The sequence below is a fragment of the Plectrocnemia conspersa genome, unplaced genomic scaffold, assembly GCF_051122295.1.
Source record: "Plectrocnemia conspersa isolate PC_06_02 unplaced genomic scaffold, ASM5112229v1 ptg000014l, whole genome shotgun sequence".
Lineage (NCBI taxonomy): Eukaryota > Metazoa > Arthropoda > Insecta > Trichoptera > Polycentropodidae > Plectrocnemia > Plectrocnemia conspersa.
Genome location: NW_028277178.1, coordinates 1,387,611 through 1,412,451, shown reverse-complemented (window position 1 = coordinate 1,412,451; position 24,841 = coordinate 1,387,611). Strand labels below are relative to the sequence as shown.

At 30.3% G+C, this 24,841-nt stretch overlaps 2 protein-coding genes across 2 annotated transcripts in view; one reads left to right on the top strand and one right to left on the bottom strand.

The window, feature by feature from the left end:
- Nucleotides 1-14,545, top strand: part of LOC148225949 (kin of IRRE-like protein 1) — a 152,843-nt gene extending 138,298 nt beyond the window's left edge. The window contains exons 15-16 of the mRNA XM_088203691.1: nt 3,356-3,631; nt 14,196-14,545. Of these exons, the coding sequence (XP_088059817.1) occupies nt 3,356-3,631; nt 14,196-14,389 (470 nt within the window). The 3' untranslated portion in view covers nt 14,390-14,545. The remainder of the gene's footprint in view (nt 1-3,355; nt 3,632-14,195) is intronic.
- A 2,720-nt stretch (nt 14,546-17,265) lies between these two features.
- Nucleotides 17,266-23,977, bottom strand: Arr1 (arrestin 1). Its single transcript, XM_088203997.1, has 8 exons — nt 23,818-23,977; nt 21,557-21,747; nt 21,311-21,489; nt 20,359-20,494; nt 19,985-20,142; nt 18,000-18,143; nt 17,804-17,933; nt 17,266-17,443 (listed from the first exon to the last, which is right to left on the bottom strand). The coding sequence occupies exons 1-8, from the start codon at nt 23,924-23,926 to the stop codon at nt 17,339-17,341; spliced, it is 1,152 nt and encodes a 383-aa protein (XP_088060123.1). The 5' UTR covers nt 23,927-23,977; the 3' UTR covers nt 17,266-17,338.
- Between the last annotated feature and the right edge of the window lie 864 nt (nt 23,978-24,841).

Below are 24,841 nucleotides of genomic sequence, written 5' to 3'. Positions count from 1 at the left end.
TTTATTTTATTTTAGGATTGACGAAAACTTTAGATTTCAGTGTAAGTAACACTGGGAGATGATCCTAGAAATCAAAAAGTGTCAATAGTAGACAGTATCATCTGATAAGCTAATATCTGGGCATACACATGCGGGCACATCCGCCGGATCTGTCCGTCGCGAATGCCTGGCGGACAAATCCGATCGTGTGTGGTAAGAAAAGACTCAAAATGAACGGATCGGATACGTTTGCACGTGGTTGCACTTTTTCCATTCTCAAAAAATTTCTTTCAAACAGATAAAACCACCACATATTATAGCAAGTTTTTACTCTTTTGAAAAAGACATCAGACAATCGGTTTTTTTTAATAAGTATTAAGACTGATGTTCAGACAGTTCTGTGCGTGTGTGCTTAGCTATTAGATTACTTAATTTAGTAAATTTACACTGATAATAGTGTCATACAAGTAGTGAAAAAATATTTTTTCGGAAAAATATTTTTTTTATATTATAGTGCCGACCATTAAAATCTCCAGAAAAAATATCAAATCTTCGAAGTCCAAACTCAAAATCAGGATAATCTTTTAAATCAGCTGTTTCCTTGGTCTTCTTAAGCTTGTCTTAATCTGTATTTGGCATATCTTCGCTTGATGTAAATTAGGTGAAATAGTAGGAAAGTTAAATTTTAAATTATACAAGTTTCAAATAGGAGATTGCGTTTAAAATTCAAGCTCCACATCAAGATCACCCCGAATCATCTCGTGTCCAGAAAAAAATACATTACTCCAATAATTTTTAATTAGGACTTTTACACAATTCAGATATACTTATTTTAGCCTTTGAATCCACTTTTTATTTATTTTTTCCCAAGAAATTTGGCAAATGCTTGTTTTCATGCCATTTAAGCACCAAGCTAATTAATCATTTTAAGCTTTTTTTAAAATCTCGCCACATTAGTTTAAATTTAACAGTTAAATTACCACTCTTTCATATTATCATCGCTGTAAGACTCGTCAGATGTTATCTTATTTTTGTTTGTTTTGAAAGTTTCGTCTGAGATTACCATAATCGTTATTTATAGCGGTGCTTTATACCTAATTTTAACAAATGTTGTTTAACCTACACGCTTTGAATTTACATGTTGTTTACATATTATTAATAGTGAATATTTATACTTTAAAAAGACGCATTGAGATTTAAATAAAATTTATCTTAATGATGCTGCTTATTTTATTGAATTCATAATTAAATAAACATAAGACATACATTTATTATCAAAATTAAAATCAATGTCTAAGCGCATAGAATTAACATATTTTTGTTAGTGATTTAAAGTTGCAAGAGAGAGAGAAAGTTTTTAAAGTATTGTTCGTGTTCATTACATCTGTAATTAATAAGTCTTTTTTCTTAATAAATGTTTGCCTATGCAAATTATTTGTTATATGTATTATGTTTATAAATACAAGTTGTATGTCATATACATAAGTAAACGAAAAATAAATAAAATATAAATACATATACGAGCTTTTATCATACAGTGAGATATCAGAAAAATCCAACGCCCGGAGCACTAATGGTTCGGTTCGCACTCCGCAAAACCGATTTGCGGCAATGTAAAATGAAATTACTCCTTTCAGTGCTGTGATTGAACGTTTTTCGTGTCAAGGGCTGGCAATATTCAATTTTAATGGACCGACCGCTAACGACTCTTCCACTTCTTATCTGAAAATATCCCGATAATGGATGACGATTTAAAAAAATATATTTGTTCCTAAGTGGAATGGATTAAGAAGTAATGGATTTTATGTCTGATTTTAACACATATGTATATTTAAAAAAAATAGTTAAAATGATTTATGCAATACTTTTATCTACTGTGAATATCCGGATGAAAATAAAAAATATTTTTTTTTTTTTAAATTATATAGAATAGTTTTTTTTAATTGTATATGTATATTTTTAATAATTTTATTACAGTTTATTTATTTTATTCTATTAATAATAACAAGTTTTCTTTCTTCTCAACGTTGTGCTAAAAAGTTATTCTCGACGTTACGCCAAAATGTCTTCCGGCATACTTGGGAGATAAAATTGGGTGTACATTATACATTTTTATTTTGTACTAAATTAAAAAATAATAAGTTAATATATTTAAATGGACTTATTTGAGTAAAAATAAAATTGTTCGGAAATTTAAAATATTTTGTACTTTTTATTAAACAATATTTATTATACATAATTTTAAACATGTTTTAATTATTATTTTTTTTTAATTATACCTAAATAAATAAATTAAATTAAAATTATACAAAATTTAGTACTATAATATTTTATTTCCTTCACTCATAGAAACATATCCACCCTTAAACTTGTCAAAGAAAAATATATAATAAATAATCTAAAGTCATACTTGACGCACATTCACTTTGCCATTTATCAGCGTTACACATACGTGACAAATTATTATTTATAGCACAAATCAATATGTTTCGCTGACCGTCATTTGTCATATTCTACCCAACAAATCCTTCATATATCACGTCTTTCCATGCGTAATGCGATGTGATATATTCACGTGAAAAAATTGTCTATTTTACGATGTGTCACTATATTCGACATTTTATCATTGCTGTTATAAATTACGAAAGTAGCCAATGCGAAAGCTCTATGGTGATAACGAACCTTTATCAAGTGATTCGGACAAAAAAATACATCTTTGGTTTTCTTTTTTTATCACTGAACTGAAGATGGTTTTGTGGTTATTTTTTTATAGAACACAAAGTCACGTATGCTTTGTACAATAGTATAGATACATTTGTCCGTGTAGCTTTGGCTCATCACATAGCAATTTTAAATTGTCTTCTCCAAGAATCATTTACGTGAAGGGTGAAGCGGCTGCTTTTTTGGTCTTGTTATGGTCATATTAGTCGGTACTATACGTTGCTGCGCTTAGCGCGAGTTTTGCTAGATTTGTGTAAGCAAAGTTGCAAGCGAAGTTGTAGGAAAGTCAAGTTCTTGTTAAAATCCTGATAAAAAAAATCTTGTTTGTACTAATATACTCTTTTAGAGATAAAATAAGTACTTTCGCTCAGATCAATGCGGCAATTTAAATCAGAAACAGACTTTGTTGTGCTTTATTTTTTTTCATAAAAATTTCCTTTTACATAATTTAAATAACTTTTGATTTTGCAACGCTGTCAATAAAAACATATAATAATAATATCTGCTATCGACTCATCGACCGTTTTAATAATCCATTTTTATGTTTAAACATATTTTTAAGTTGTCCTAATCCATCCAAATCTCCGATCATCACGTGCACTTGTATAACGCTAATATTTTTTGGTTCAAATAATGATTTTTAATGATTTTTCAGCTGCTGATGAAGAGTCATCTGTATCGCCGTGGGTGGGAGCAGCCGTTGGTGTCGTCTTGTCACTTTTGATACTGATAACACTCATATGCATAGGAATTAAGAAGAAGAGATCAAGAAGCAGAGGCCCCGAGCCACAATTTGCGAAACAGTGGCCTCCACCTGAACCAACAGAGCCTCCATCATCTCTACCACCAAAAAGAAGACCAGTTGACCTCCAAAGATCTAGTGATATTGTAGCAGACGACAGGGATCCTGATATAATTCCAGCAAACTATGGTAAGCCTATTTTTCTCTTTTTTATATATGTATATATAATTATTAACTTTCTTTCTTAAATCACTTCACAATATTATTATGTTGAATAATTTTTAAAAATCTTAACATTGCGCCATCAATTCTATGACTTATATAATATATATTTTACTTATTGATTTTTAAATAATAATAAGTAAAAACCTAAAAAAATCACACATAAAACATTATTATAATTTTTTTAAATCAAAACTTTTTTTATGTCGAAACTTAGAATTAAAATAATATAGCAATTGTAAAATAATTGAAATTTACCCTCTTACTGCATATTCAAGTATTGACAGATTTTTAAGGATAATCTATTATATTTGAAATTTTTTTTTTTTTAATGAGTCGCATTATATAGCAAACTATTTTTTTTCATGTATAAGAAATTATAAAATACTAGATTATTATTTTTTTATTTAAATTATAAATTGTAAATTATAGCTACTTTATTAGTAAATTTCATGCGTTTTAAATAGTCAGAAATGTTTATCAAATAAGAACTATAATGTTTCGTAAATTTTCTAAAACAGTAGTTTTAAAATATTTTAATAATATATACCAACATTACGAAAGTCATGCCTAACATATGAAGAGAGATCTCGGGACTAAACAATTGCGATAATAATGTTTTATGGACCACCTATTAGTACATCTTTCCTGAGAGTTTTCCTAACAAATAAATTCTTACACATAGTAACAGTAATTGTGTTGTTAAATGCAGTTAGAAAAAAAATATATACAATTTAAATTAATGCCTTTAACTTAAACAGACAGTATTTAAACCCTTAGGTATAAATAAACTCTCCTTAAAATCTCCACTTAGCAAGTTTTTGTTGAAATTGAATGATGTAAAAATAAAAAAATATTACTAATATTGCCCTTTAAGTCATGGGGTTTTTTCGAGCACGTCTGGAACATCCAATCGACTCGACATTTAAACCCGACTAGGTGGCGCTAGCGTTACACACGTGGAGTGCGAAAGGTCGAAATAATTCCTGGGGGGCTTCGCTTGCATTATGCCGTCGTGGATCGTTGTTTATGGCCGTCTGTATTGAAAGTTAGAGCGGTCCTGTGTTCGCCGAGATAAGGCCCAGGGGTCGGACCCTTATTCGAGCGCCCCGGGTGACTTTATTAAGTCGCAATACTGAAAAATCGCCGAGGTCCGACCCTTGACACCTGAGGGCACTCAAGAAAAATGTATGGGAGATCCATCTAAGACCGTTCACGAGGATATAATGGCTACCGAAAAACACCTGGTAACATTTTTATATGCATGTATTGTTACGCTTTTTTCGGACCTCTGCTCATAAATTTTAAATATTTATATTTCTTAGCAAGCAAAAATATTTTTAAGTAGAGATTGGTTTGGGTTCCAAAATTCTATAGAGTCAATCAGGTGCATCGCATCACTAATTAACAAGTTTTTGAAAAAAAAAAATATTTCGCGCAATTTTTTCAAATAATTTTATTATCACAATATAATTATCTAGATTTACTTATTGCTAATATTTAGCAAAAATGTTTATTGAAGCATGTTCCGTGGAGTATTCCGGTAAAAATATGTCTAAATGGAGATAAAAATATACAAATAGATAATAGAATTTTGTGTATGCAATACCAGCTTTTGTTTTCACTTCGCCAGCCATCCCTATCATACAAAAAGGGGGTGGTCATTACTGAGAACTGCTAGGTACTGTTAGATTTGCCTGAGATAAATAAAATATATTCCTTTTATATTGACATATTGAAATATCAGATGGTGAGATTTTTTGTATATGTATGGTGGGCCGATATTTCAGTCCTCTTGGACTAAAATGGATTCTACTTTGCTTTCCCACCCCGATAAAATAACTTTTAGAGTTAATCCTCTACAATGATCATTATTTTATTCTATATTTTGGCTTTCAAGCAATATATTCATCGTCGTTTTCGTATTTCTAAACCATTGAGTTTTCAACAAATATTTTCGGTACTACTGGTATTTCATTTTGTAATACTGGTAGTATAAAATATAATTTTTGCCACAATACTGTTATTAATTATATCAATATTACGAGTATTTCAATCTCTATATCTACGTATATTGTGAGAAACAGAGACAAATGTATTAATAAAAAGATATCGGAGATGTCCCTTATATTTAAGTAGCTTTCTGTGAAAAGCAAGGGTATATTGATAAAAGAGGGTGAGGCTTTTGCTTGCAGATTTATATTAATAATTGCATTTTAAAGCCATAAAATTTATATTTCGCATTATTACAAAGGCGAGAGGTCTATATGGGAACATTAACCCATCGGTATTCTCCAGTAACTACTTTGTTACATTACAGGAGAAAAGTGTTTATTTAACAGCTTGGAACTGTATTTTTCCTCGATAAAGGTAAACCCCAACATACATATTTTCTCTCCAATCGGACGCAAATCGGGCAAACTCTCGAATGGGTCCTTTGAAGACTGCAAAGATGCAATCTGTCACGCGCAATTACAATTGTCCCTTCCACCTCGCCAGGCATTAGGCACAACATAATGGCCAATGAACACATCCCGCATCCGATCCCGTGAGATTGGATAACTGGAATTTGTCCCCCAAAGTGGCCATTAGGAAAATCGACTGTGGAAACGTTGCTCTCTAATGTACTAGAAAGGAACTACACAATCCGAATTGTACCAGCCCCGCCGAAACTGCTTATGGCCGCGTTAATTAGAGCGACGTTTATGGCACTAGTAGTAGTCGTTGTGAGAAATTTTACAACAACTATAACAACAGAGCGTTGTTGCGTTTTAAAACCGAACGGCCTAACCTTTATCGCTGTTTGGATGTTAGCAGTTAATGGCAATGGTTTTGAGGTTTTTTTCTTGATGTTTCTTTAGTGGTTGAATTTTTAAACACGTTTTCAACGTACTAAATCAACGAGTAAAATTTCGTACGGATAAGCTATAGACAGATAAAAAATAAGGATACTCCATAATTTCCTTTAAATGCATGTTAGAGCACTGCCTTTTCTTGTATTTTTAGGCTGAAATAGTTAAAATATTCTAAAATATCTTCAGCAAAGGCTAATCTGCAAAGCCATTTAGTATTATATAACAATATAGGATGAAGTGAGTTTTTCATTAAGAAAAAATTCAATCGCTCCTACAAGTTTAAATTTTTTTATAAGCCATAAAACTACTGCATTTAAAAAAAGTTAGGATATTTGTATTTTATTTCTGTAAATAATAAGTCACAAACGTGATTTCATGAGAGCGAAAAAAATTCACCGTTGACGTAACTCGCTCAATAACACATTATTGATTGAGATGTTTCCCACAAAATATGTACATGCTAGTGAATAATAATCAGATAAAGTCTCTGATCATTAAGCACCTTACGTGATACTTTATCCATCAAACCCTGAACTTATTATATGTTATAACCTATTATAAGATGTGTCACATTTTAGTCAATTTCTCTTCAGAATGAACTTTGTTGAATATATTTTCGTCTGTAGTTGTTCCATGCAGACTATTCATGGAAGCTAACTATTTAGTCACTATTTACATAGCATTGACTCGTCGAAGAAACAATGTGGCGTAAACCATTAACTCACTTAGTAACTAACGGTTTGCGGAAGTAGTGGCGTAGCTATGGGGGGGCGGAGGGGGCGGACCACCCCGGGCGGCACATGCTTGGGGGCACTAAAACATATATAAATCCACGAATAACAAGAGCTTAATAATAACCAATTTATTATTTTAAGAAATGATGATTTTATGACCCTGCAAAAATTTATCAGGGGGGCGGCAATTTTAAGGATCGCCCTATGCGGAACATACTCTAGCTACGCCACTGTACAGAAGCTTCTTAAAAGTGATACTTATTGTTTTTATTTTACCTAGCCTAATAATGATATAAAATATTTGTTATTTTGCTATAATTTGACATAATGCGCCTTAGGATTCAGCTAGGGCACTGATAGTTGAAAAACTTGAACTCTTAATTTAGACTGAAAAAATTTTGAAATCAATTACCTTGCTATTTAATTGGCTATTGATGTTACTCACAATGTGCTCTATCCGTCAAATAACAGTTTACGCCAAAAAACTAATAAATTAATATAAATATATTTTAATATAACATTCATTAGGCTGTAACAACCAAACACGGCTTAATTACTTTACCATTGGTAAATGGCTTTCCTTTATTTATTATAATTTTTTATTTTTGTGAAACAAATTATTTCACCATCAACTCTGCTTAAAAGTTGCGACATTTAAAACCCATTAGTTTTTTTCTTGCTTTGCCAGTGATATGATAAATATTCACTGGTTATAAAATGAGAACAAAATATCGCAAAAAGCGTTACACGGGGCACTGAAGACGCTGTCGAATTATAACTGTGTAACGGCACAGTAAAATGCAAAGCAATGGGAGCACCACATACAGTCGTACCTCACAACTTCTTAACTCGACACTTGGCGGATACGTTATAGCACAAACTTTTGAAAATACAAAATCTCGCGGGCCGTATTTTGCTGACCCCTACCCTAGTGAGTTGTTATCACGTCCCATATTCTTAACCGTCGTGGCCAGGATTCTGTCGTCCTGATTTTCAACGGGCTTGGCATACACAAGAAGCTTTCGGCGATAGTTATAAAGAGCTTAAAACAATATGTAGAATGGTGTTTATCTATTTAAGGTGTACACTATAATCGCGCGCGTGAATCGTTTGTAAGCAATGAACCATAAATACAAATTATCCGTATAAAGCTTTTTGTATTATATTACATATATAAATTCACTCTCTTAGCATTCGCAGCTATAGTAAAATATTTTCTGTATAACGTAAACTTAACTCTGTTGTACTTGGCAAAAACATTTTCATTATTTTAATATACCTCTCTGAAAACACAAGAGATAACGGCTCAAATCGTGACATTCCACGACCGACATAAATTTGCTTGCAATGAATACTCCATACAAAAAAGTAACTCTTTTCAACCCCCACCTCTCACATTCAGTTATTATCATCGTTGCGTACTTTTGTCCTACGGTGCGCAATAAATCGTCGCAAGGCTTTTGTGCGAGACTCACCAGCTATCGCATATATATCTCACCTCACTTTTTTCAGCATTGTGGGTTGAAAATGGCATTCGTTACATCATAACCCCTGGCGGTCGGTCAAAGGCTTTGATGTCAAGATTTACCCTTAGTGCAACGGTCCGAATCGGATTAAGGCTCTGACGGTAAAAATGAGCAATCGATTAGTTCGGAGGGCTTAACGAACCCATTTTTTTTTCATTTACTCCTCCCCTCCCTTTGAGTATTTACAGTATATGTCAATATGTGGCATGTTTTCAATGATTAAATTTAAATTTTATTTTGGATCAATTATTTTTTAATTTGTTTTAGAAATAATGTTTTTATTATAGATTATATATGCACTATATATTAAAAATATATTTTAAAGTTCTGTGTATATTAGCTGCAAAGAGAATATTACGGGTATTAATAAAATACTGAAGGCTTTGAAATTATTAATTTGCGCGCGTGACTTGTTTGTAGGTTATAAATTAACCGGCGGTTGCGAACCTTTCAAAATGGTTTTGCGAATGTCAGCTGAGCGTAGCATTTATATAACCGTGTTGGACTTCATAAGCTCAACAATTTTTAGTTTAGTTAATTTGGTAACCAGATTATTGCGCACACGAAAATTCTACACAGTGAAAATTGTTTGATTGTCAAACATATTTTACTTTTAATTTCAACTGCTTTATATTTTTTACCATTTTTAAGTTCAAAAAAGATGTGTAATTAATTATACGAAATTTAAGTGTATCAATGTGAATTATTAATATAAGCGTAAAATATTTTTAAAACATGATATTTATAAATTAAAATCATATTAACATCTGCTATATATACAGACATTATTTTTTTATATATATATTGACGTTTTCATTAATATACATATATTTGTATATTGCTAATCTATGGTCATTTTGCGCAATATTTACCAAAACAGTTTATTTACGCTTTTAATATTATAATACAAAGAGAGTTTTTACAACAGGAAGTGGCGAATATCTACTACTTGCCTAAAGTTATGGTTATAGCTAATTGTTTTTAATACATTATTACAACATACTAATTATGTGTGAATCATTCAACGTTCACGCGCGTGTATTGTTTGTAGGTTATAAACCAGCGGATTCAACTATTTCATGTAAATCTCTTTTATAGTTGTTATAATTTAATAAAATGTTGCTCTAAAATAATAATATATTAGGCACATATTTACAGTTACTTTTCTATTTTAAACGACCATATAGCATTACCATTTTTTTGTATTTAATTTTTATTACTATTTTAAATAATTTTTATTATTATTATTGTTTTAAAAGCGAAATAAATATAATGTAGGGTTTATAGATATAAACTACACATGCACTAGAGTTTTTTTAATATATTAAGCTACTTAAAAAGACTTTTTTTGTTAATGTATTTTATTTTCTTTAATATATATTAAAACAAATTTTAATTTTATTACATATTATATTCGTAAAAAATACGTTTGTGACTTACTTTTTAAAATAAAAAGTAAAATCATAAGAATATTTTTCAAAACAGCTGTTTACTTTTTATATGTTTGAACTGCAAGCAAACAATTTTTTGAAAATATACTTGAAATTTGAAGTAAAAAATTGTAAATAAAATGGTTTAAAATATTGTTGAATATTTACGATTTTAATACATTTTTTAATTTCTGTACTATGTAGAAGTTAATGGTATTTTTTATTTATTTAAATACATTTGCAGCACTTAACAGCTTTACAAAAGAGCACACTGCACAAAAAAATCAATACTTAATTACAAAATACCTAAAAAAACATATATTTACAAAACAAATAATTCAATTTATTTATTATACCAACTGTGAGTACCTGGATGAAAACATTCGATACTATACGACAGATGTAGAGTTTTTAATCGACTATCTTAAAAATTCGTCCGATTTACAACTATATGAATATTCGAATAATTGTTCAAACATTCATTTATACTAGCTGGAATTAAATTTGTTTTTGTTTTTAAATGAAACAATTTGTATTCTTGAGCAACACGTGTAGTCGTTTTTTTCTCTCAATATATCTGAGTGACTTGTACGTAAAACATAGAAAACATGGAGAATTGAAACAGTGGTTTCCGAGATTCAATATAATTTCGTAGAATTATCCATTAGCGAAAGTATACTTCCGGTAAAACCAACGATGGAAATGGTTTATTCTTTATCATAATGGAAATTGGAACACATGGATCATATTTTCTCAATTTAGTCACTATATAATTATTTATTATTTTATTTTATTAATTGCTTTAACTAAAATATATAGTTGTTGATACACTAAACAAATTTAATCAAAACATAAATATGAAATTTAAAAAAAAATATTATATTATAATAATTTATTTCTTAACGTTACGAAGGTATTTTTTTATTCCATTGGGGAAGCAGATTTTCCAAGTAATAGTAATATACAAATTTACACCTCCGTACAATATTCCTCTGGCCGTACTCGTTTTCATATACCGAACTATCCTTAAATTGCCTTTATTTCTAGTATTAAATCTATGCACAACTTTATTTTTTACTAAATACTCTAGTAACACATTATATTGTCTAACTTATATATATAAATATTCATCTTCAATACTTATTGAATATCCAACTATTTCAATGTTGTAAATCTATTTTAGCTGAAGTCGTTTACGTGTTACCTTCATTTGCTCTTAAAAATTATTCTGAAACCTTTAGTAAAAGTTTCTTTCGTCAAAATGTTTTTATCGAAATCGCTCAAATCATTCAAGCAAACGAGGTCTGACCATTTTTTTAATAATATTTAATGACAAACATTATCGAAGGCCTTTTCAAAATCTGTATATACGACATCTATTTGAATTACCGCATCGAAATTAAAACAGAAAATTATATACAAATTGAAGTGGAGAAAAGCTGTAAACTAACAGTTTTAAAGTGTGGATATAATCAAACAGGTTATTTTTATAAATATCCTATTTTAAAAATATGTTTAATAATTAAAAATATAATATTGTAATACTTTGCATAAATTAAAATATAATATGCAATAATTCATACGATATTAGTTAAAAACCAACACGTTTGCTCGTAAGCCGGGTCCTGAAACACTAAATTTGGTTTAAAGGATTTAATAGTTTTTGAATTATAGTGGGTTTGCAATTTATAACGGTGTCACGAATGCATTCAGAATACCATTATGAATTCATATAATATGCATAAATATTAAACCAAAAAAATATAATAAATATAAAATAAAAATGCTTCTCATTGATACGTTAAATTAAAATGTATTCAAAATTGTTATGCATTTATTATAATGTATGTATACGCTTTGACGCTGAATAAAAAGTCCACTGAAATTAGTTTGAAAAGTTTTAATGAAACCCACCGAATGGACAACCATGGTTTAAAGCAGCGAAAAGTTTTTAGATATCCGCAATCTATCTGAGGAAAACTTTTTTGTAACATCGGCTGGGTATCGTTTTCATTTCATTGCATCACAGGTGTTGAGCCAAAACTAAATATATAGATCAGGGTTGGAAAAGGGGTGAACAACTTTATTCGCGTCAATGCTACATATGGCATTTAATTTAAATCGTGAGCCTGATACGTTTTAACTATGATCTATATCGACTAAATTTATTGTAGTGAATCTACTTTTCAGTTTTAATTTGTTTAAAATAAATATACAAATAATAAGCAAAAATGCAATATACTAAATGTGTATCGCTCAATTGATGCGACACTCAAGTGTTGAGCTTCTTGATCGAACAGAAAAAGCAATAATGCTTAATGCCTAATTAAACTCACGTGTCAAATGGCAGTCACTATAAATCACGGTTTCGGCTTCATCCACATCAAAACTTATCGCATTTTGATAAAGGAATTATACATAGATAACATCCAATCTATAAGACAATTTATTTATGATATATAATACATATAATATACAAAATTTTAATACTTCGTAAGGTATCTATTATAGTTTTATCATTACCGGGATATTTTATGTTCCTTATTTTCTTGCAGCATTAATAATATATATAGGTAAGCTTTAAAACTGAAATTCATTAAAATTATAGATTCTAGTCTCTATGAAATTTAAAATAATATTTGCTTCCTCTAAAACTTTATTAATATATGTTACGTTGTTTCTTCTGTCATAAATGACAATTTAAGGCTAAAATCATGACTTAAAATTTATTTCAGTCTCACTACATATATCGTAAAAACATGTATATATATACACAGTGGCGGATCAAGCTTTTCCGAGGCTCAAGTGCAACATTAGTTGAGCTATATGTATGTATATAAATATATATATTTATATATATAAAAAAAATTGCTAATAATTCTGTAATATGTTTCGTTTATTCTTTAATTGTAGCGTAATTATATCTGAAAAATAATGAATTTTTCAGTTAGTATTTAAGTTGAGCACCTGAAAATTTGTTAAAAATAGATGTGTTTAAATAAGGGGAAAATTTATACGTAGGATCATTGATGATAGTGAAGTTTTTATGTAATTAATCACAGACTAGCTGTCGGTTCCTCACTGTCATGAGGTACCGAAGCTAGTTTGTCACTAGATAAATATTTTTACAAATATATTTTTTTTTATCTGAGGCCCCAAGCGCGCGTTTATTTCTTTCTATGACTTTTGAGTGCTTTTCACATATCTAAATATTAAAAAAAAAAATTAAAACGGTTGATTCTATTTTTATGTGGCTTAAAAATAATATAGTAATAAATCAATCTTAATATATTCAAATTAAATTATAATAACTGTACTAGTTCTGGCTCTAATGGGCATCAAAATAAGACGCGATGGTGATTTTTGAAGACGTTCCAAAATAGTTTGGTTGCCGATATAACCCTTCAGTAGTTTAAAGAAATGCTAAACGATATACAACTAAGCGAATCGTATCCCAATGCTTCTAAAAGAAAGGCGCTGAGATGCAAGAACGGGTAACAACCAAACATTCATATATTATATATTGTGCATCACAAGAACCATTAAATAATTTTTTTTGTGTTTTTGTGTTCTAAAGTGTTGAAATTTGTTATTTAATATAAAAAACAATAAAGGGTAATAAAATTATTTTAATTTATTAGATCTATTGTCACGTATGGTCTGCACTGGCATGAAAAAATGTCTCGGTGTATCGTAAAATTAATAGATAGATGAAGTTTAGTTTTTTTTGCTTTAAGAATTGAACGATAGCTGTGAGCTTGTGGTAAAATATCGCGCTTTAAATTCGCATTTATGAGGCAATACTCTAATGATTAGAATTAAAATGCTACAACTAAAAAAAATATTTAGAAAAATAGTTTATGAGTAAAAAATACATTGTTAATTGTCATATCTTCAGGGTAAAATGAATATTTTTAGGATGTTATTATAAAAATATGTTTAAAGAACCTTCAGTTTTTTTTAATTAATATTTATTTTGTTCGCAGAACCACCAGCATTGTACGCTAGAACATGGGGCGCAGATAACAGCCCAAGAGAGATGATGCCTGCAGTGGATAACGAAGGTCCTCCTGGACACATTGTTGTGTCCCGCAGTCACTATCCTTCAGACGCGCCACTTAACATTCAGGCCTTCAAGGAGAAGCTGCTAGACACCAGACTGCCAGAGTCTTGCGTCTAAAAATGCGTCAAACATTGTGATGTTAAACATAAATTGTACCATATCAAGTGAAGGGAACTGAAGGACGCTCACGAAAAAGTGTATATAATTTAATTTTTTTAATAATGATCATATAACGCGCTGAATGTTATATACTATATTAAAAAATATTGATATTAATATGAAGCGTTTTTTTTTTATTTTGTAATTAATTGAAAAAGTGATAAACTTTAAATTTAAGAATTTAAAATATTTTACAGTTTATTAATTTATATATTTATATATAATCTCTGCGTGTTTTTGTGATCATGTGGATGTTATTAATTGCTCAGTGGTGAAATAAGAATCTGAAGCCAAATTGCTCATCGTACAATATTTTATTACATAGACCGTGTTCATATTTTTTTATAAATTTTATAAGCAATATGAAAGCGTAGGGTTTGTACCCAGTTTTCAACGAACTAATACATCCGCTTGCTTCTTCGCGGTCGTAAAACATAGACAGAAACATATCAACTTAATATATTTAAAAGTGAATGGATTTTAAATGCTTTGCTAGAAAGGGAGTTACTATTTGATAATTGTATGCATATCTATACAGCACTAAACAGCACTACAAATTAAGAAGTGGTCTTTAATTTATCTGCCAAAACATCATTTCAGATGTTAATAATTCTGCGTAGTCTCCTAGTTTGCAGCCAGCGGTGAATCTCGTCTTAAATAAAGGGCGTACATCCCCATTTTAATTAAGTTTAATTGGACGTCTAATTATGCCGAGATTGCCAGATAGTAAAAGTGAGAGGGATATTCATTGGAGACCTCCGGGCGCGTTGACACTCTCGAAACTTGGAACTCTTGGTTGGACCCCGAGGCGAACTTTGCTCTTATCTTACAGAGATCAGACGTTCGGCCGTAAAAAATCTCAAAACTTTACTTTACGGCGTCGAATAAAATGAATGCGAAAACTACGAGAGAAGTGTAGTAAATACACGAGTGGACTTTCCATGAAAAAAATACACACAGACTAAGTATTTCTCCCGTTTTATGAAGGAGACAAATGTCAGACGATTTATGTGAAAATGTACGTTTTTATTTAAAAGCTTAACGTCTTTAGATAAAAACTAACCATAATCTTTATTATCAATAATGTAACTATCTATATTTTTTTATTTTTCAGATAAAAGTAAATTCTTTATTTTATTTTCAAAGTCAGTGTATTTTTATTTGTTATAGCTACAATAACCGTTCCGCGGAATTCAAAACACAATCGCGTTCGATACAACAGATTTTAAATAAAAATACAATAAAATGCAGCAGCATCTACAGTTATAAATCAACTTAATTTCAGCACATTTTTATGCAATATTTTTAATTTAAATCTGATATCGACTAAAAGCATTGTCATGGAACGCAAACGGTTTGCGCAAAAAGAAATCAGAATTTCAACATTTTTTATTTGATGGACAAATAAACATTGATTTTAATTCTGAAAAACAATTAAAAGTATCGATTAATATCAAATATATTGTACTAATTAATTTGAGCTGGTGAACAGTTTTTATTAAATCTAATTTAATTCATAACAAAAATAAAAATTTATTTTCAAGGTTATAATTTATGCGAAATCGTTTTTTAACATTCATTCTGTATATACATATAAACTTGTTTATTTAAAAAAAAACAATATTACGTTGTTAGATTGAGCAGAATATAAATTTATAAAACCTGTCTACACTTGTAAAAAAATATGTATGTATACATTAATTATCAAACAAACATCCACCTAAACCAGGTGAACAGATAAAATACCATGCTCTAGGAACTGCATAACATATTAGATATTATAGTACATCAAGATTAAATTAACGATATATATTATCAAGAGTATGTCAAGACTTTTAAAGGGCAATTTATTATCATATCAAAATTTCTAGAACTTAGTTTACATCTTATTTGCATATGACAACATTTACAGCTGAAAAGGTAAATTTAAATTTGAATTGAAAACGAAGGATCTAAAGAATAACACAAATGCTCAGGTAGCTTTATTCATGAAGCTACCTTAGCCTTTAAGCCTTTATTTTAATTATTAATTAAAATACATAATGTTACCATACCTCATTTCTTTCCCGACTCCGGCGATATCATAACGCATTTTATTTGCATCTCAGACAGGAGATACAAATATAAAAACGTAACGTGTATCGCTTTATGCTCTCCGCAGACGTTGGCTCGAATAAAATTTATCATTGCTCGGGACGTATCTATTAAAACTTATTTCGAATTGCGCACAATAACCGTTTTATTGCGCTTGCTTCTGGTGCTGTGGAATTGAAGATAGGGACAGGCCAAAAAGATACGAGCTTCGCAGTCGAAACGGCATCCCCTTCGAGATCATTGTCGTTGACCATAAAATCTGTATTCATGGAACGCGGTGGTGTGACAAATATTGTGCTCAACCATAATGTGAGAAATCTCTACGTGTACATACACAGACACATCCAATCCTATGAATTTATATAGGAAAACTTTTTCGGATGCAGTGTCTTTGTTTAGATTTTGGTGACTATCTGCAAATTTCTTTATACTCCGCATAATTCGCCCTTAAAAACGTAGATTAATAGCTAAAAAAAATACGAAAATAAAACTCTATTAGTTTTAATGCACCAATAAATATATTAAACATTTTTTTTAATATATGTTTTATTTTTAATACAATACTTCACAATGTTATAATTTTTAATTACATATACATTTTTATTTAATTTTATAAAATTAAATCAATTTATTTTTATATAATCAATATATGAAAACACAATGTAGGGCAAAAAGTACATAATAAGCGTGAAAAATTATATTTTGAGTTTTTTTTTTTTTTTTTAAATAAATGTCATAAATTAACCAAAATATTTATTTTTCATATAAGAATTTATCATTTTCACCAAAGGCTGTGTATCCACGAATTTATATTCAATAAGCGTCCACGCTCTCTTGATGACAAATGGTATCCTGTCTGAACATCTCCACATCTGCTTGGCTGTCGGCGTGCATCATCATCAACTTTCCTTTTTCCGGCTGTAATAGATAGAACGTTTTATTTTATTCAACCGACATAATCATATTTAACAACCTACTACTATAATGCAAGTGAAAAATAAATAATAACAAAAAAATAAGATATTGATAAAGTATTTGCTACATTTTAATTATAATAAATGTATTATTTTTCAGTATTTAAAATTAAATAATACGTGAGCTGAAATACTTAAATGAATAAAACCAACCCCTTAACACCTCTCCGTGAGAAACAGGATCTTAATAAAACTTTTATAGGAAATCTTGTCTAAAGTTGCGCTGCAGTAGCTGCAGGCGTTGTATTTTATTTTTCTGAGACATTAAACTTGGGCTTAACTATATTAAAAAATAAAATCTCACCTTGGGGTGCATAAGGATGAAAGGTAGCTCAGCTGCCAGCTCTCCATTAAGAGCTCCCAGGTAAAGTTTAACTTTGACTGTATAGCTGACTAATATTCCGAATGCGTCTCTCTGCTCAGGATCCATCAAACTGTAAAAAAAATATTTTTTTATTAAATTAATATGTATTTTTTTAAATGTTTTTTTTTTTAATTACAGTGTGGTAGAAGCAAGACTAGTGTCTTGTCTCTTGAGTTGTCCGTCAAGAGCGATTCCTCTTCTGTCGCGATTGCTTCCCAAAGACGGTTTCAAATAGATGATCTTTTGGAGGTTTGACCCTGGTTGAATCGGGCAACCATCCCTGAAAAAATAATAATTCAACGTAACATTATGTATTTTATATTGCGCATATTGATATTGAAAAACCATGTCAAATAGCTGCGGGGACGAAACAACACTACTGTTTATATAAATTTAATACAAAAATATTTAGAGCAATATTTTATATTTTAAAAAATAATAATATTGCAAAACTTGATTTTGACAGATTATGTCAAATAGTTACCGACAGGAAGCAAATTCAGACACAAACCAATTGTTTACATATTTGTATAATAGTTAAAATAAATAATTTCACCAAAAAAATAATTCTTCTTTAAAGCAATATTTTATATTTAATAATTAATAATATCGCACTACAAGCGGCCCTCGACTTTCGCACAATTCGCTATTTCGCACATTTAAAAAAAAACATTTTTTTTTTAAAAAAACGTTTTGATAGCGGTGAATCTTTTGCTTCAATCGGACGTTCGTATGATACAAGCAGATCTACGATATGTTCAATTTTGCAAAATAAAAATATAATTAAGAATACGTTCAAAATTGTGGAAAATAAAGAGATATTTCCACAATTTTTAATGATATGTTTCCAAAAAACACAGCAAAAAAAACATGGATGAAATGGAAAATCTTTGTCATCGTAGATCGATGACCAACATCAAAAAAATGTCCCTCTGAGTATTTCAATTATTCAAGCAAAAGCTCTTAGTTTGCACAAAGATTGGAAGGATAGATTAAAAAAATATTTTAACACGGCTTTTTAAGCAAGTAACCGTTGGTTTTACAATTTTAAAATGAGGTATTCTTTTCATAATACTAAATTTACTGGAGAATCGGCTGATGCGGATAAAGATGCTGCAAAAGAATTTATTTTATAATTATCCAAAATTATTGAAGATGTAGAATATTCCTCTAGCCAAATATTTAATGTAGATGAGACAGGTTTATTTTGGAAAACTCTTTAACAATGAAAAATATGAATGAAGCCTTCACGCACCATGACAAATTTTTAAATATTATGGAAGATTGTGATCCCAATGGAGACCGCATATCTCAAGTGCGTGGGGCGATCAATAAAAACATAGCATGTTATAAAATACTATATGAAGAAAAGAAAAAGAATAGTGGAAAACAGTTAGCTCTTGATAACTTTTCAAAGTAAACACCCGCAAACCCCACTTAAACGTGTCTCTTAAACTCCTCTTATATTTACTTGATAAATTCAATTTCAATCAAAAACACACAATTTCAATTTTTTTACTTCCCTCGACTTTCGTACATTCAACATTCGCACACATTTTCAGGAACCAATTATGTGCGAAAGTCGAGGGCTGCCTGTAATTGATATCGATAGATTGTGTTAAATAGTGGCGGAGAGGAGTTGTGACTACACGCGAATCAATGGTTTATGATTTTGTGCTTAAATATATGGTAAAAAAATTAATTAATGCTAAATAAAAGAGCTAGAGTTATCAGTCTTTATTTATAAAGAGCATGACAAAACTTATATAAGTCATTAAACAAATCAAAACTACTGGACAAATCAAAAACTTCAGCCCCATGAATTCACTCTTAGTTAATTGATACTCGAGCTAATTTATAAAACTTTATTTTCACCAATATATAGTAAGAATATTCTATAATGGAATCAGCAGAATCAGCAGCAATAAAAACAGATGATTGCTAGAAGGGTTTTTGATTTGATAATTGCCTTAATTGCTCAATAACGAACATAACCTCTAATTTTTTATATGTACATATAAATCCATAAAAGGGCTCGTATCTAAGATTAATGTTTTCGTTTGTAACGAAATGGTAAAGTAGTTACCCTAGGGTTGTTAGTTGTACAATTAATTTACATACTGGGTCTCCACGCTGGACACGACGTTGCGGTATTGGCCGTTTTGGAACAACACCACATCCACTCCCTGGTGAATGGAAGCCTTTATCTTCTTCACGGGTTTGTTGCTGTGGTTTCGCACGCAAATGTTGACCGCAATTTGCTCGCCGTGCAAGTACAGCTGAAAAATTCAAAAGCCGACTCTTCAAAAAAGTTTCTCCCCGTTGAGAATAAATCGTCTCGAGTAACAGTTTCGCTTCCAATTTATCTCCAGGGAAAAACTTCTCGGCAAACTATCATATTAAACGGGTTCGAACAAATCTTTCACTTTATACATACATATGGTAAACTCTATACTATAAATGGAATATATATGCCAAACTTTAGCAATTCTCACCTGCTTATCTAGCGTCATTTCCAATTCCAGCTCTCCAGGACTTAGCAGGAAATCTTTGCGGACCACGGTGCACGGTTGGTTTCCTTGTTTGCTCGGTGCATATTGAACTTTGCGAATGCCCAAAGCCACAGTGCTCCTGCAAATAATATACAATATAGAAGGTAGACGTAAATTGATCGCCTTTCTTTAATAACTGCTTATGTACCGCAATGCTTCTAAACAAACAACATTATATAAGAGGTAAAGATTTAAAATATACATTTATATCTTTTAAGAAACGCTATTATCCGTACACTTACACGAGATGTGCATCACACATAAATTGTTTCAGCTTCTCGTAGCTATTTCCGAAACATAATTATGTATAGTAAGCTCGTTGACACGCTGAATTTTTGAGCCTTTTTGAGCGCTTATGTACTGGTTGCGACAGTCAAGAATTGCGGATGCAATCATGACTCTCTAGGACACTCATTAAATACACGATTTTTAAAAAATGCAATGAGTTATATCCCGATGCGCTTAACAAAAATGAATTTAAAAAAATCGGAATCTTCTAAAACAACAAATAATTCTTCGCTTCACTAATGTTTCAAATAATAAAGCAGTATTTGAGAAAGCTGAGAACTAAAATATCTTATAGAAGTGATACGCGACAAAATCTTAAAGTATTGATTCAATTTAAATATGAATAATTGTAAAAAATCCTTCATAACTCACAAGAAGATAGTGTTGTGTAAAATATGAAGTGTTAAGCAAATGCTTGATAAGCAAAAAGTCTATTCTAATCAACTTTCAATGGCAGCAAAAGGTCAGCAAAAAAATATATGAAAATAATCTCATTGGAAAGCCAATTATCTCATTGAATCACGTTTGAACAACGCGTGAAGCACCGATGCTCAACAAATTGGATTATAAATTCCAACTCATGTCACGTTTTTAAAAACAATCGTACCTTCTATGACTCCTATCAATTTCGCTATCGCCTACGAAAATCTTCACGAAGTACTGGACTCCACAGGGTTCTCCATCATCTTCCACGCCTTGCTGGAGAGTCACAGATCCAGGAGCTCCTGCTGGGATTTGAAACGTGAACGGCACAGCATTCGGTCCTAACTTCTTCATCAATCTCTCCTGATGTTTAAATATTTATTTTATAATTAAACCTGTTTTTTTCTATTTTAGGACAAGTATTTTTTACCTGCAGCTTAGTAAGGTTCTGATCTCTCTTCTCAGCTTTGGGGTAAAGTTGCTCCGAGGCCAAGAAAAGCTCTTTGTTGAAATTGAGGCCCATGACCTCATCCTCTTCGCGACCATAGCGGAAAGAGCAGACGATCTGTCCGAAGACCTTCCTTCCCTTCATGTATTCATCGTCGATCAACAAGACGCCGTCTGTTAAATATTTATAATAATATAAAATGAAAATAAAATAAGAACGAACCTTCGTTTGCTATTCAGAGTACGTTTCGCCCGCTGGGATTCGAGAACCAACTCTACAGCTATGGCAGTGTGTAATGTATTCACTACCTCATTCCACTTCCAACAAAAGTATACATAAAATCTACTGGAATGATGATTATTAATTCCGATCGTTGACAAAAAATAATAATATTATAATGCCTTTAGGCTTTTATATTTATTATATTTAAATAATTGCATTTATACGGTTGATCTACTAGGAAAATTTGTTTAGAGTTACTTTACTTTTATTTTTCTAGTAAAGCTCTCATGAATTATAGATTTTTAGATCAAAATTAAAATCAAAATAACATTTTTTTAATAACATATTTAAAACTTTATTAAATATTTCGTCAATATATATTTTACAAAAAAACAATAAAAATGTGTTTTATTTTAAAACGTGACTTATTATTTTTTAATAAATTAAAATAATGATAAATTTTAATATAGAATTAATTATGTATTTTAGTACTTTTAACTATTTTTTGTTTTCAATTATTTAATATTCTAATAATTACAATTTTGCTAATTTAACTAGTTTTAATCAAGCGAACGTAACCGATAATTTACCGTATATCATATTATATATAAACCAATTAAAATTAAAATAAACTTAGTATAAATTAAAGTAATGAATATGATGCGACAAAAATAAATTTACATTTAAAAACAGCTAATAATCTTTATAATATTCTAAAATGTACGAAACACGATACCCGACATAATTTTATTTATGGTAATCATGTTTCTTATCTGGTTCTCATATGCCTAATTTTTCAATGCCCTTAGCTTTACTAGTAATAAGGCAATATATCAAAATATTTTATATTCGCAAAAAAAACTAATACCTAAAACGGTTTAATTCATATACCATGTAAACCTTAGTGTTTTTCAATATGTATCACCTTTTGGAGGTTGGAATTAGTGATTATCATATACTTATAATTCCGATTGAATATTACAGAATAGGTTTTCCTAGATTTTCCTGATCTTATGGATGAATAAATAAAATTTGATTTAATGATTGTGAGCAGTAACAACGTAACTATTCGGTAGAATAACATCTCACTACTTTATTTTATATTTTAGTTATGTTTTCCCCATTGTGACGCTTTGGGTTAACGCCTGTCATATTACAGTAAAAAAAAAATAATAATCTCAAGGTGATTTGAGTACAAGGCTCAGGCAATTCGAAATAAGAGAGTCTCTGATCTTAATTTATTTATTAGTATACTGCTATTTATTTACTATCATTGAAAAATCAAAGGATAAATAACCTAACTGACTTTAAACCAGGCATCTAACATTAATATTCTTAAATGTATCTAGCACGATAGGTGAATAGGATCTTACCGTGATTCTTAACTAATTTCTTAAAATGGTCAAGTTCACTAATAAATAAAAATAATTTACTTAGTAACACTAGCAAAAAGCAAGATTTCGAGCGCAAACCACAATATCACAAGCGCGTAGCGCAAAATAGCGGCCAAAAGAGCTTTGGTACGAGCGAAAACGATAGTAGTAATATAAACACAATTTGTAAAACTAGCAAATGCGCTGACTTTGAATCACTCTCTTCTATGCGCTTGTGAAGCACACATACATATACGCTTAGGCAAATATAGATGTTTTTATAGCAAAATTATATTGACATTGCATTTATAATAGCATAAGAATCATCCACCTGGCGTGAAAACTATTTCATTATAACTTTGTACTTCGATACATTAACCTATATTTATAATATAATATTAAGATCCTAATAACTTAATTTTTGTAATATTCGTTTCGCACTCTTATTTTTCTTTTTTGGGATATTTTATGTTTTAATTCAAAAACTTATTTGAACCTATGAATTTAAATCCTAACGGATCCAGTTTTGTAAATTATTTTCTTCGTGCTCATGAATTGGTGAAATTTTATTTTTGGCATTTTTGACAAACAATTATTCATATTTTGTTGCGGTTTAAAAATTTATTATTATTTTTTAATTCAACTCACCGATGGGTTCTACCGCCGAAATGTAATCGACGAAATCCCTTTTTCCCAGGTAAAGGGTGAGTTTGCCGTTCGGCGAGCACTTTTTAAACACTTTGAAATTGTACACCATCTTGTCGGCTTTGTGTTTTCGTTTGTTGTACAGAACCAACTGATCTCGGAATGAGGCACAAGCGAACATTTTCCTTTTATATATATGAGACTGGTAGCGGTTGTGCGGCTTCGTAAACGCGTTTAATCCTGTTAAAAAATAATATGTTCCCTCCTTGGCATTTTCCGTTGTTTCTTTGGAATGGTAACCGACACGTCACGCAAATCGATCGGCGAACGTGTGACGACGCCGATGGGTGACGTGTGACACCCTTTAGCTGAGATTCCATTTTTTTCTCTCCTACCACCCTAGAAAATACCTTCGACCATGCTCGTGAAAATTTGGATAGAGATACTGAAATAGTACTATAAATAGTATTCAAATCAGATTCTAAAAAATATTTCTAGAAGTACAGACCTATATTTCATTTAATTGAATATTTCTTTAAAAATATGATATTTTAATATATAAATTAAATAATAAGTCATTATCTACGTTTTTTATTTACGGTAGAATCGCTTAGCTAATATTTTATTAATGAAAGTATCCTTCACCACGTCAATATAGTGCAAAAAATGAGTAAAATATTGTTACTGTAAAGAAAAGTATTTATAATTATTTGATTCAATCAACCCAAGAATTCTAGAGCATATCAGAGTTAATCCTAATATTGCAAAAAAAACATTAAGCGTAGCATACTAATGGTATTTTTATTCAAAATACTATTTTCATTAGATAATAACTAATACATTGATTACACTCTGAATCATTGACACTGATCAAAGGGTGAAGGAATGAAAGGAACATTGAACTTTCTTTCCTTCAGTTAGAACTTGGAACATATTTACCACTTCGCTTCGGAATTGGAACAACGAGAGTTAAGCCGAGCTCGTACCAAGCGAGCTACGCCGAATCGACCAAGACGACCTATAAAAG

What these genes read in the sequence shown, in the direction of transcription:
- Arr1 (XM_088203997.1), bottom strand. Translation starts at nt 23,926, where the DNA reads ATGGTGTACAATTTCAAAGTGTTTAAAAAGTGCTCGCCGAACGGCAAA. An exon ending in ATTGATAGGAGTCATAGAAG is followed by an intron (nt 20,495 to 21,310) that starts GTACGATTGTTT and finishes TATTATTTGCAG; the next exon opens with GAGCACTGTGGCTTTGGGCA. An exon ending in GTGTCCAGCGTGGAGACCCA is followed by an intron (nt 18,144 to 19,984) that starts GTATGTAAATTA and finishes TTATTTTTTCAG; the next exon opens with GGATGGTTGCCCGATTCAAC.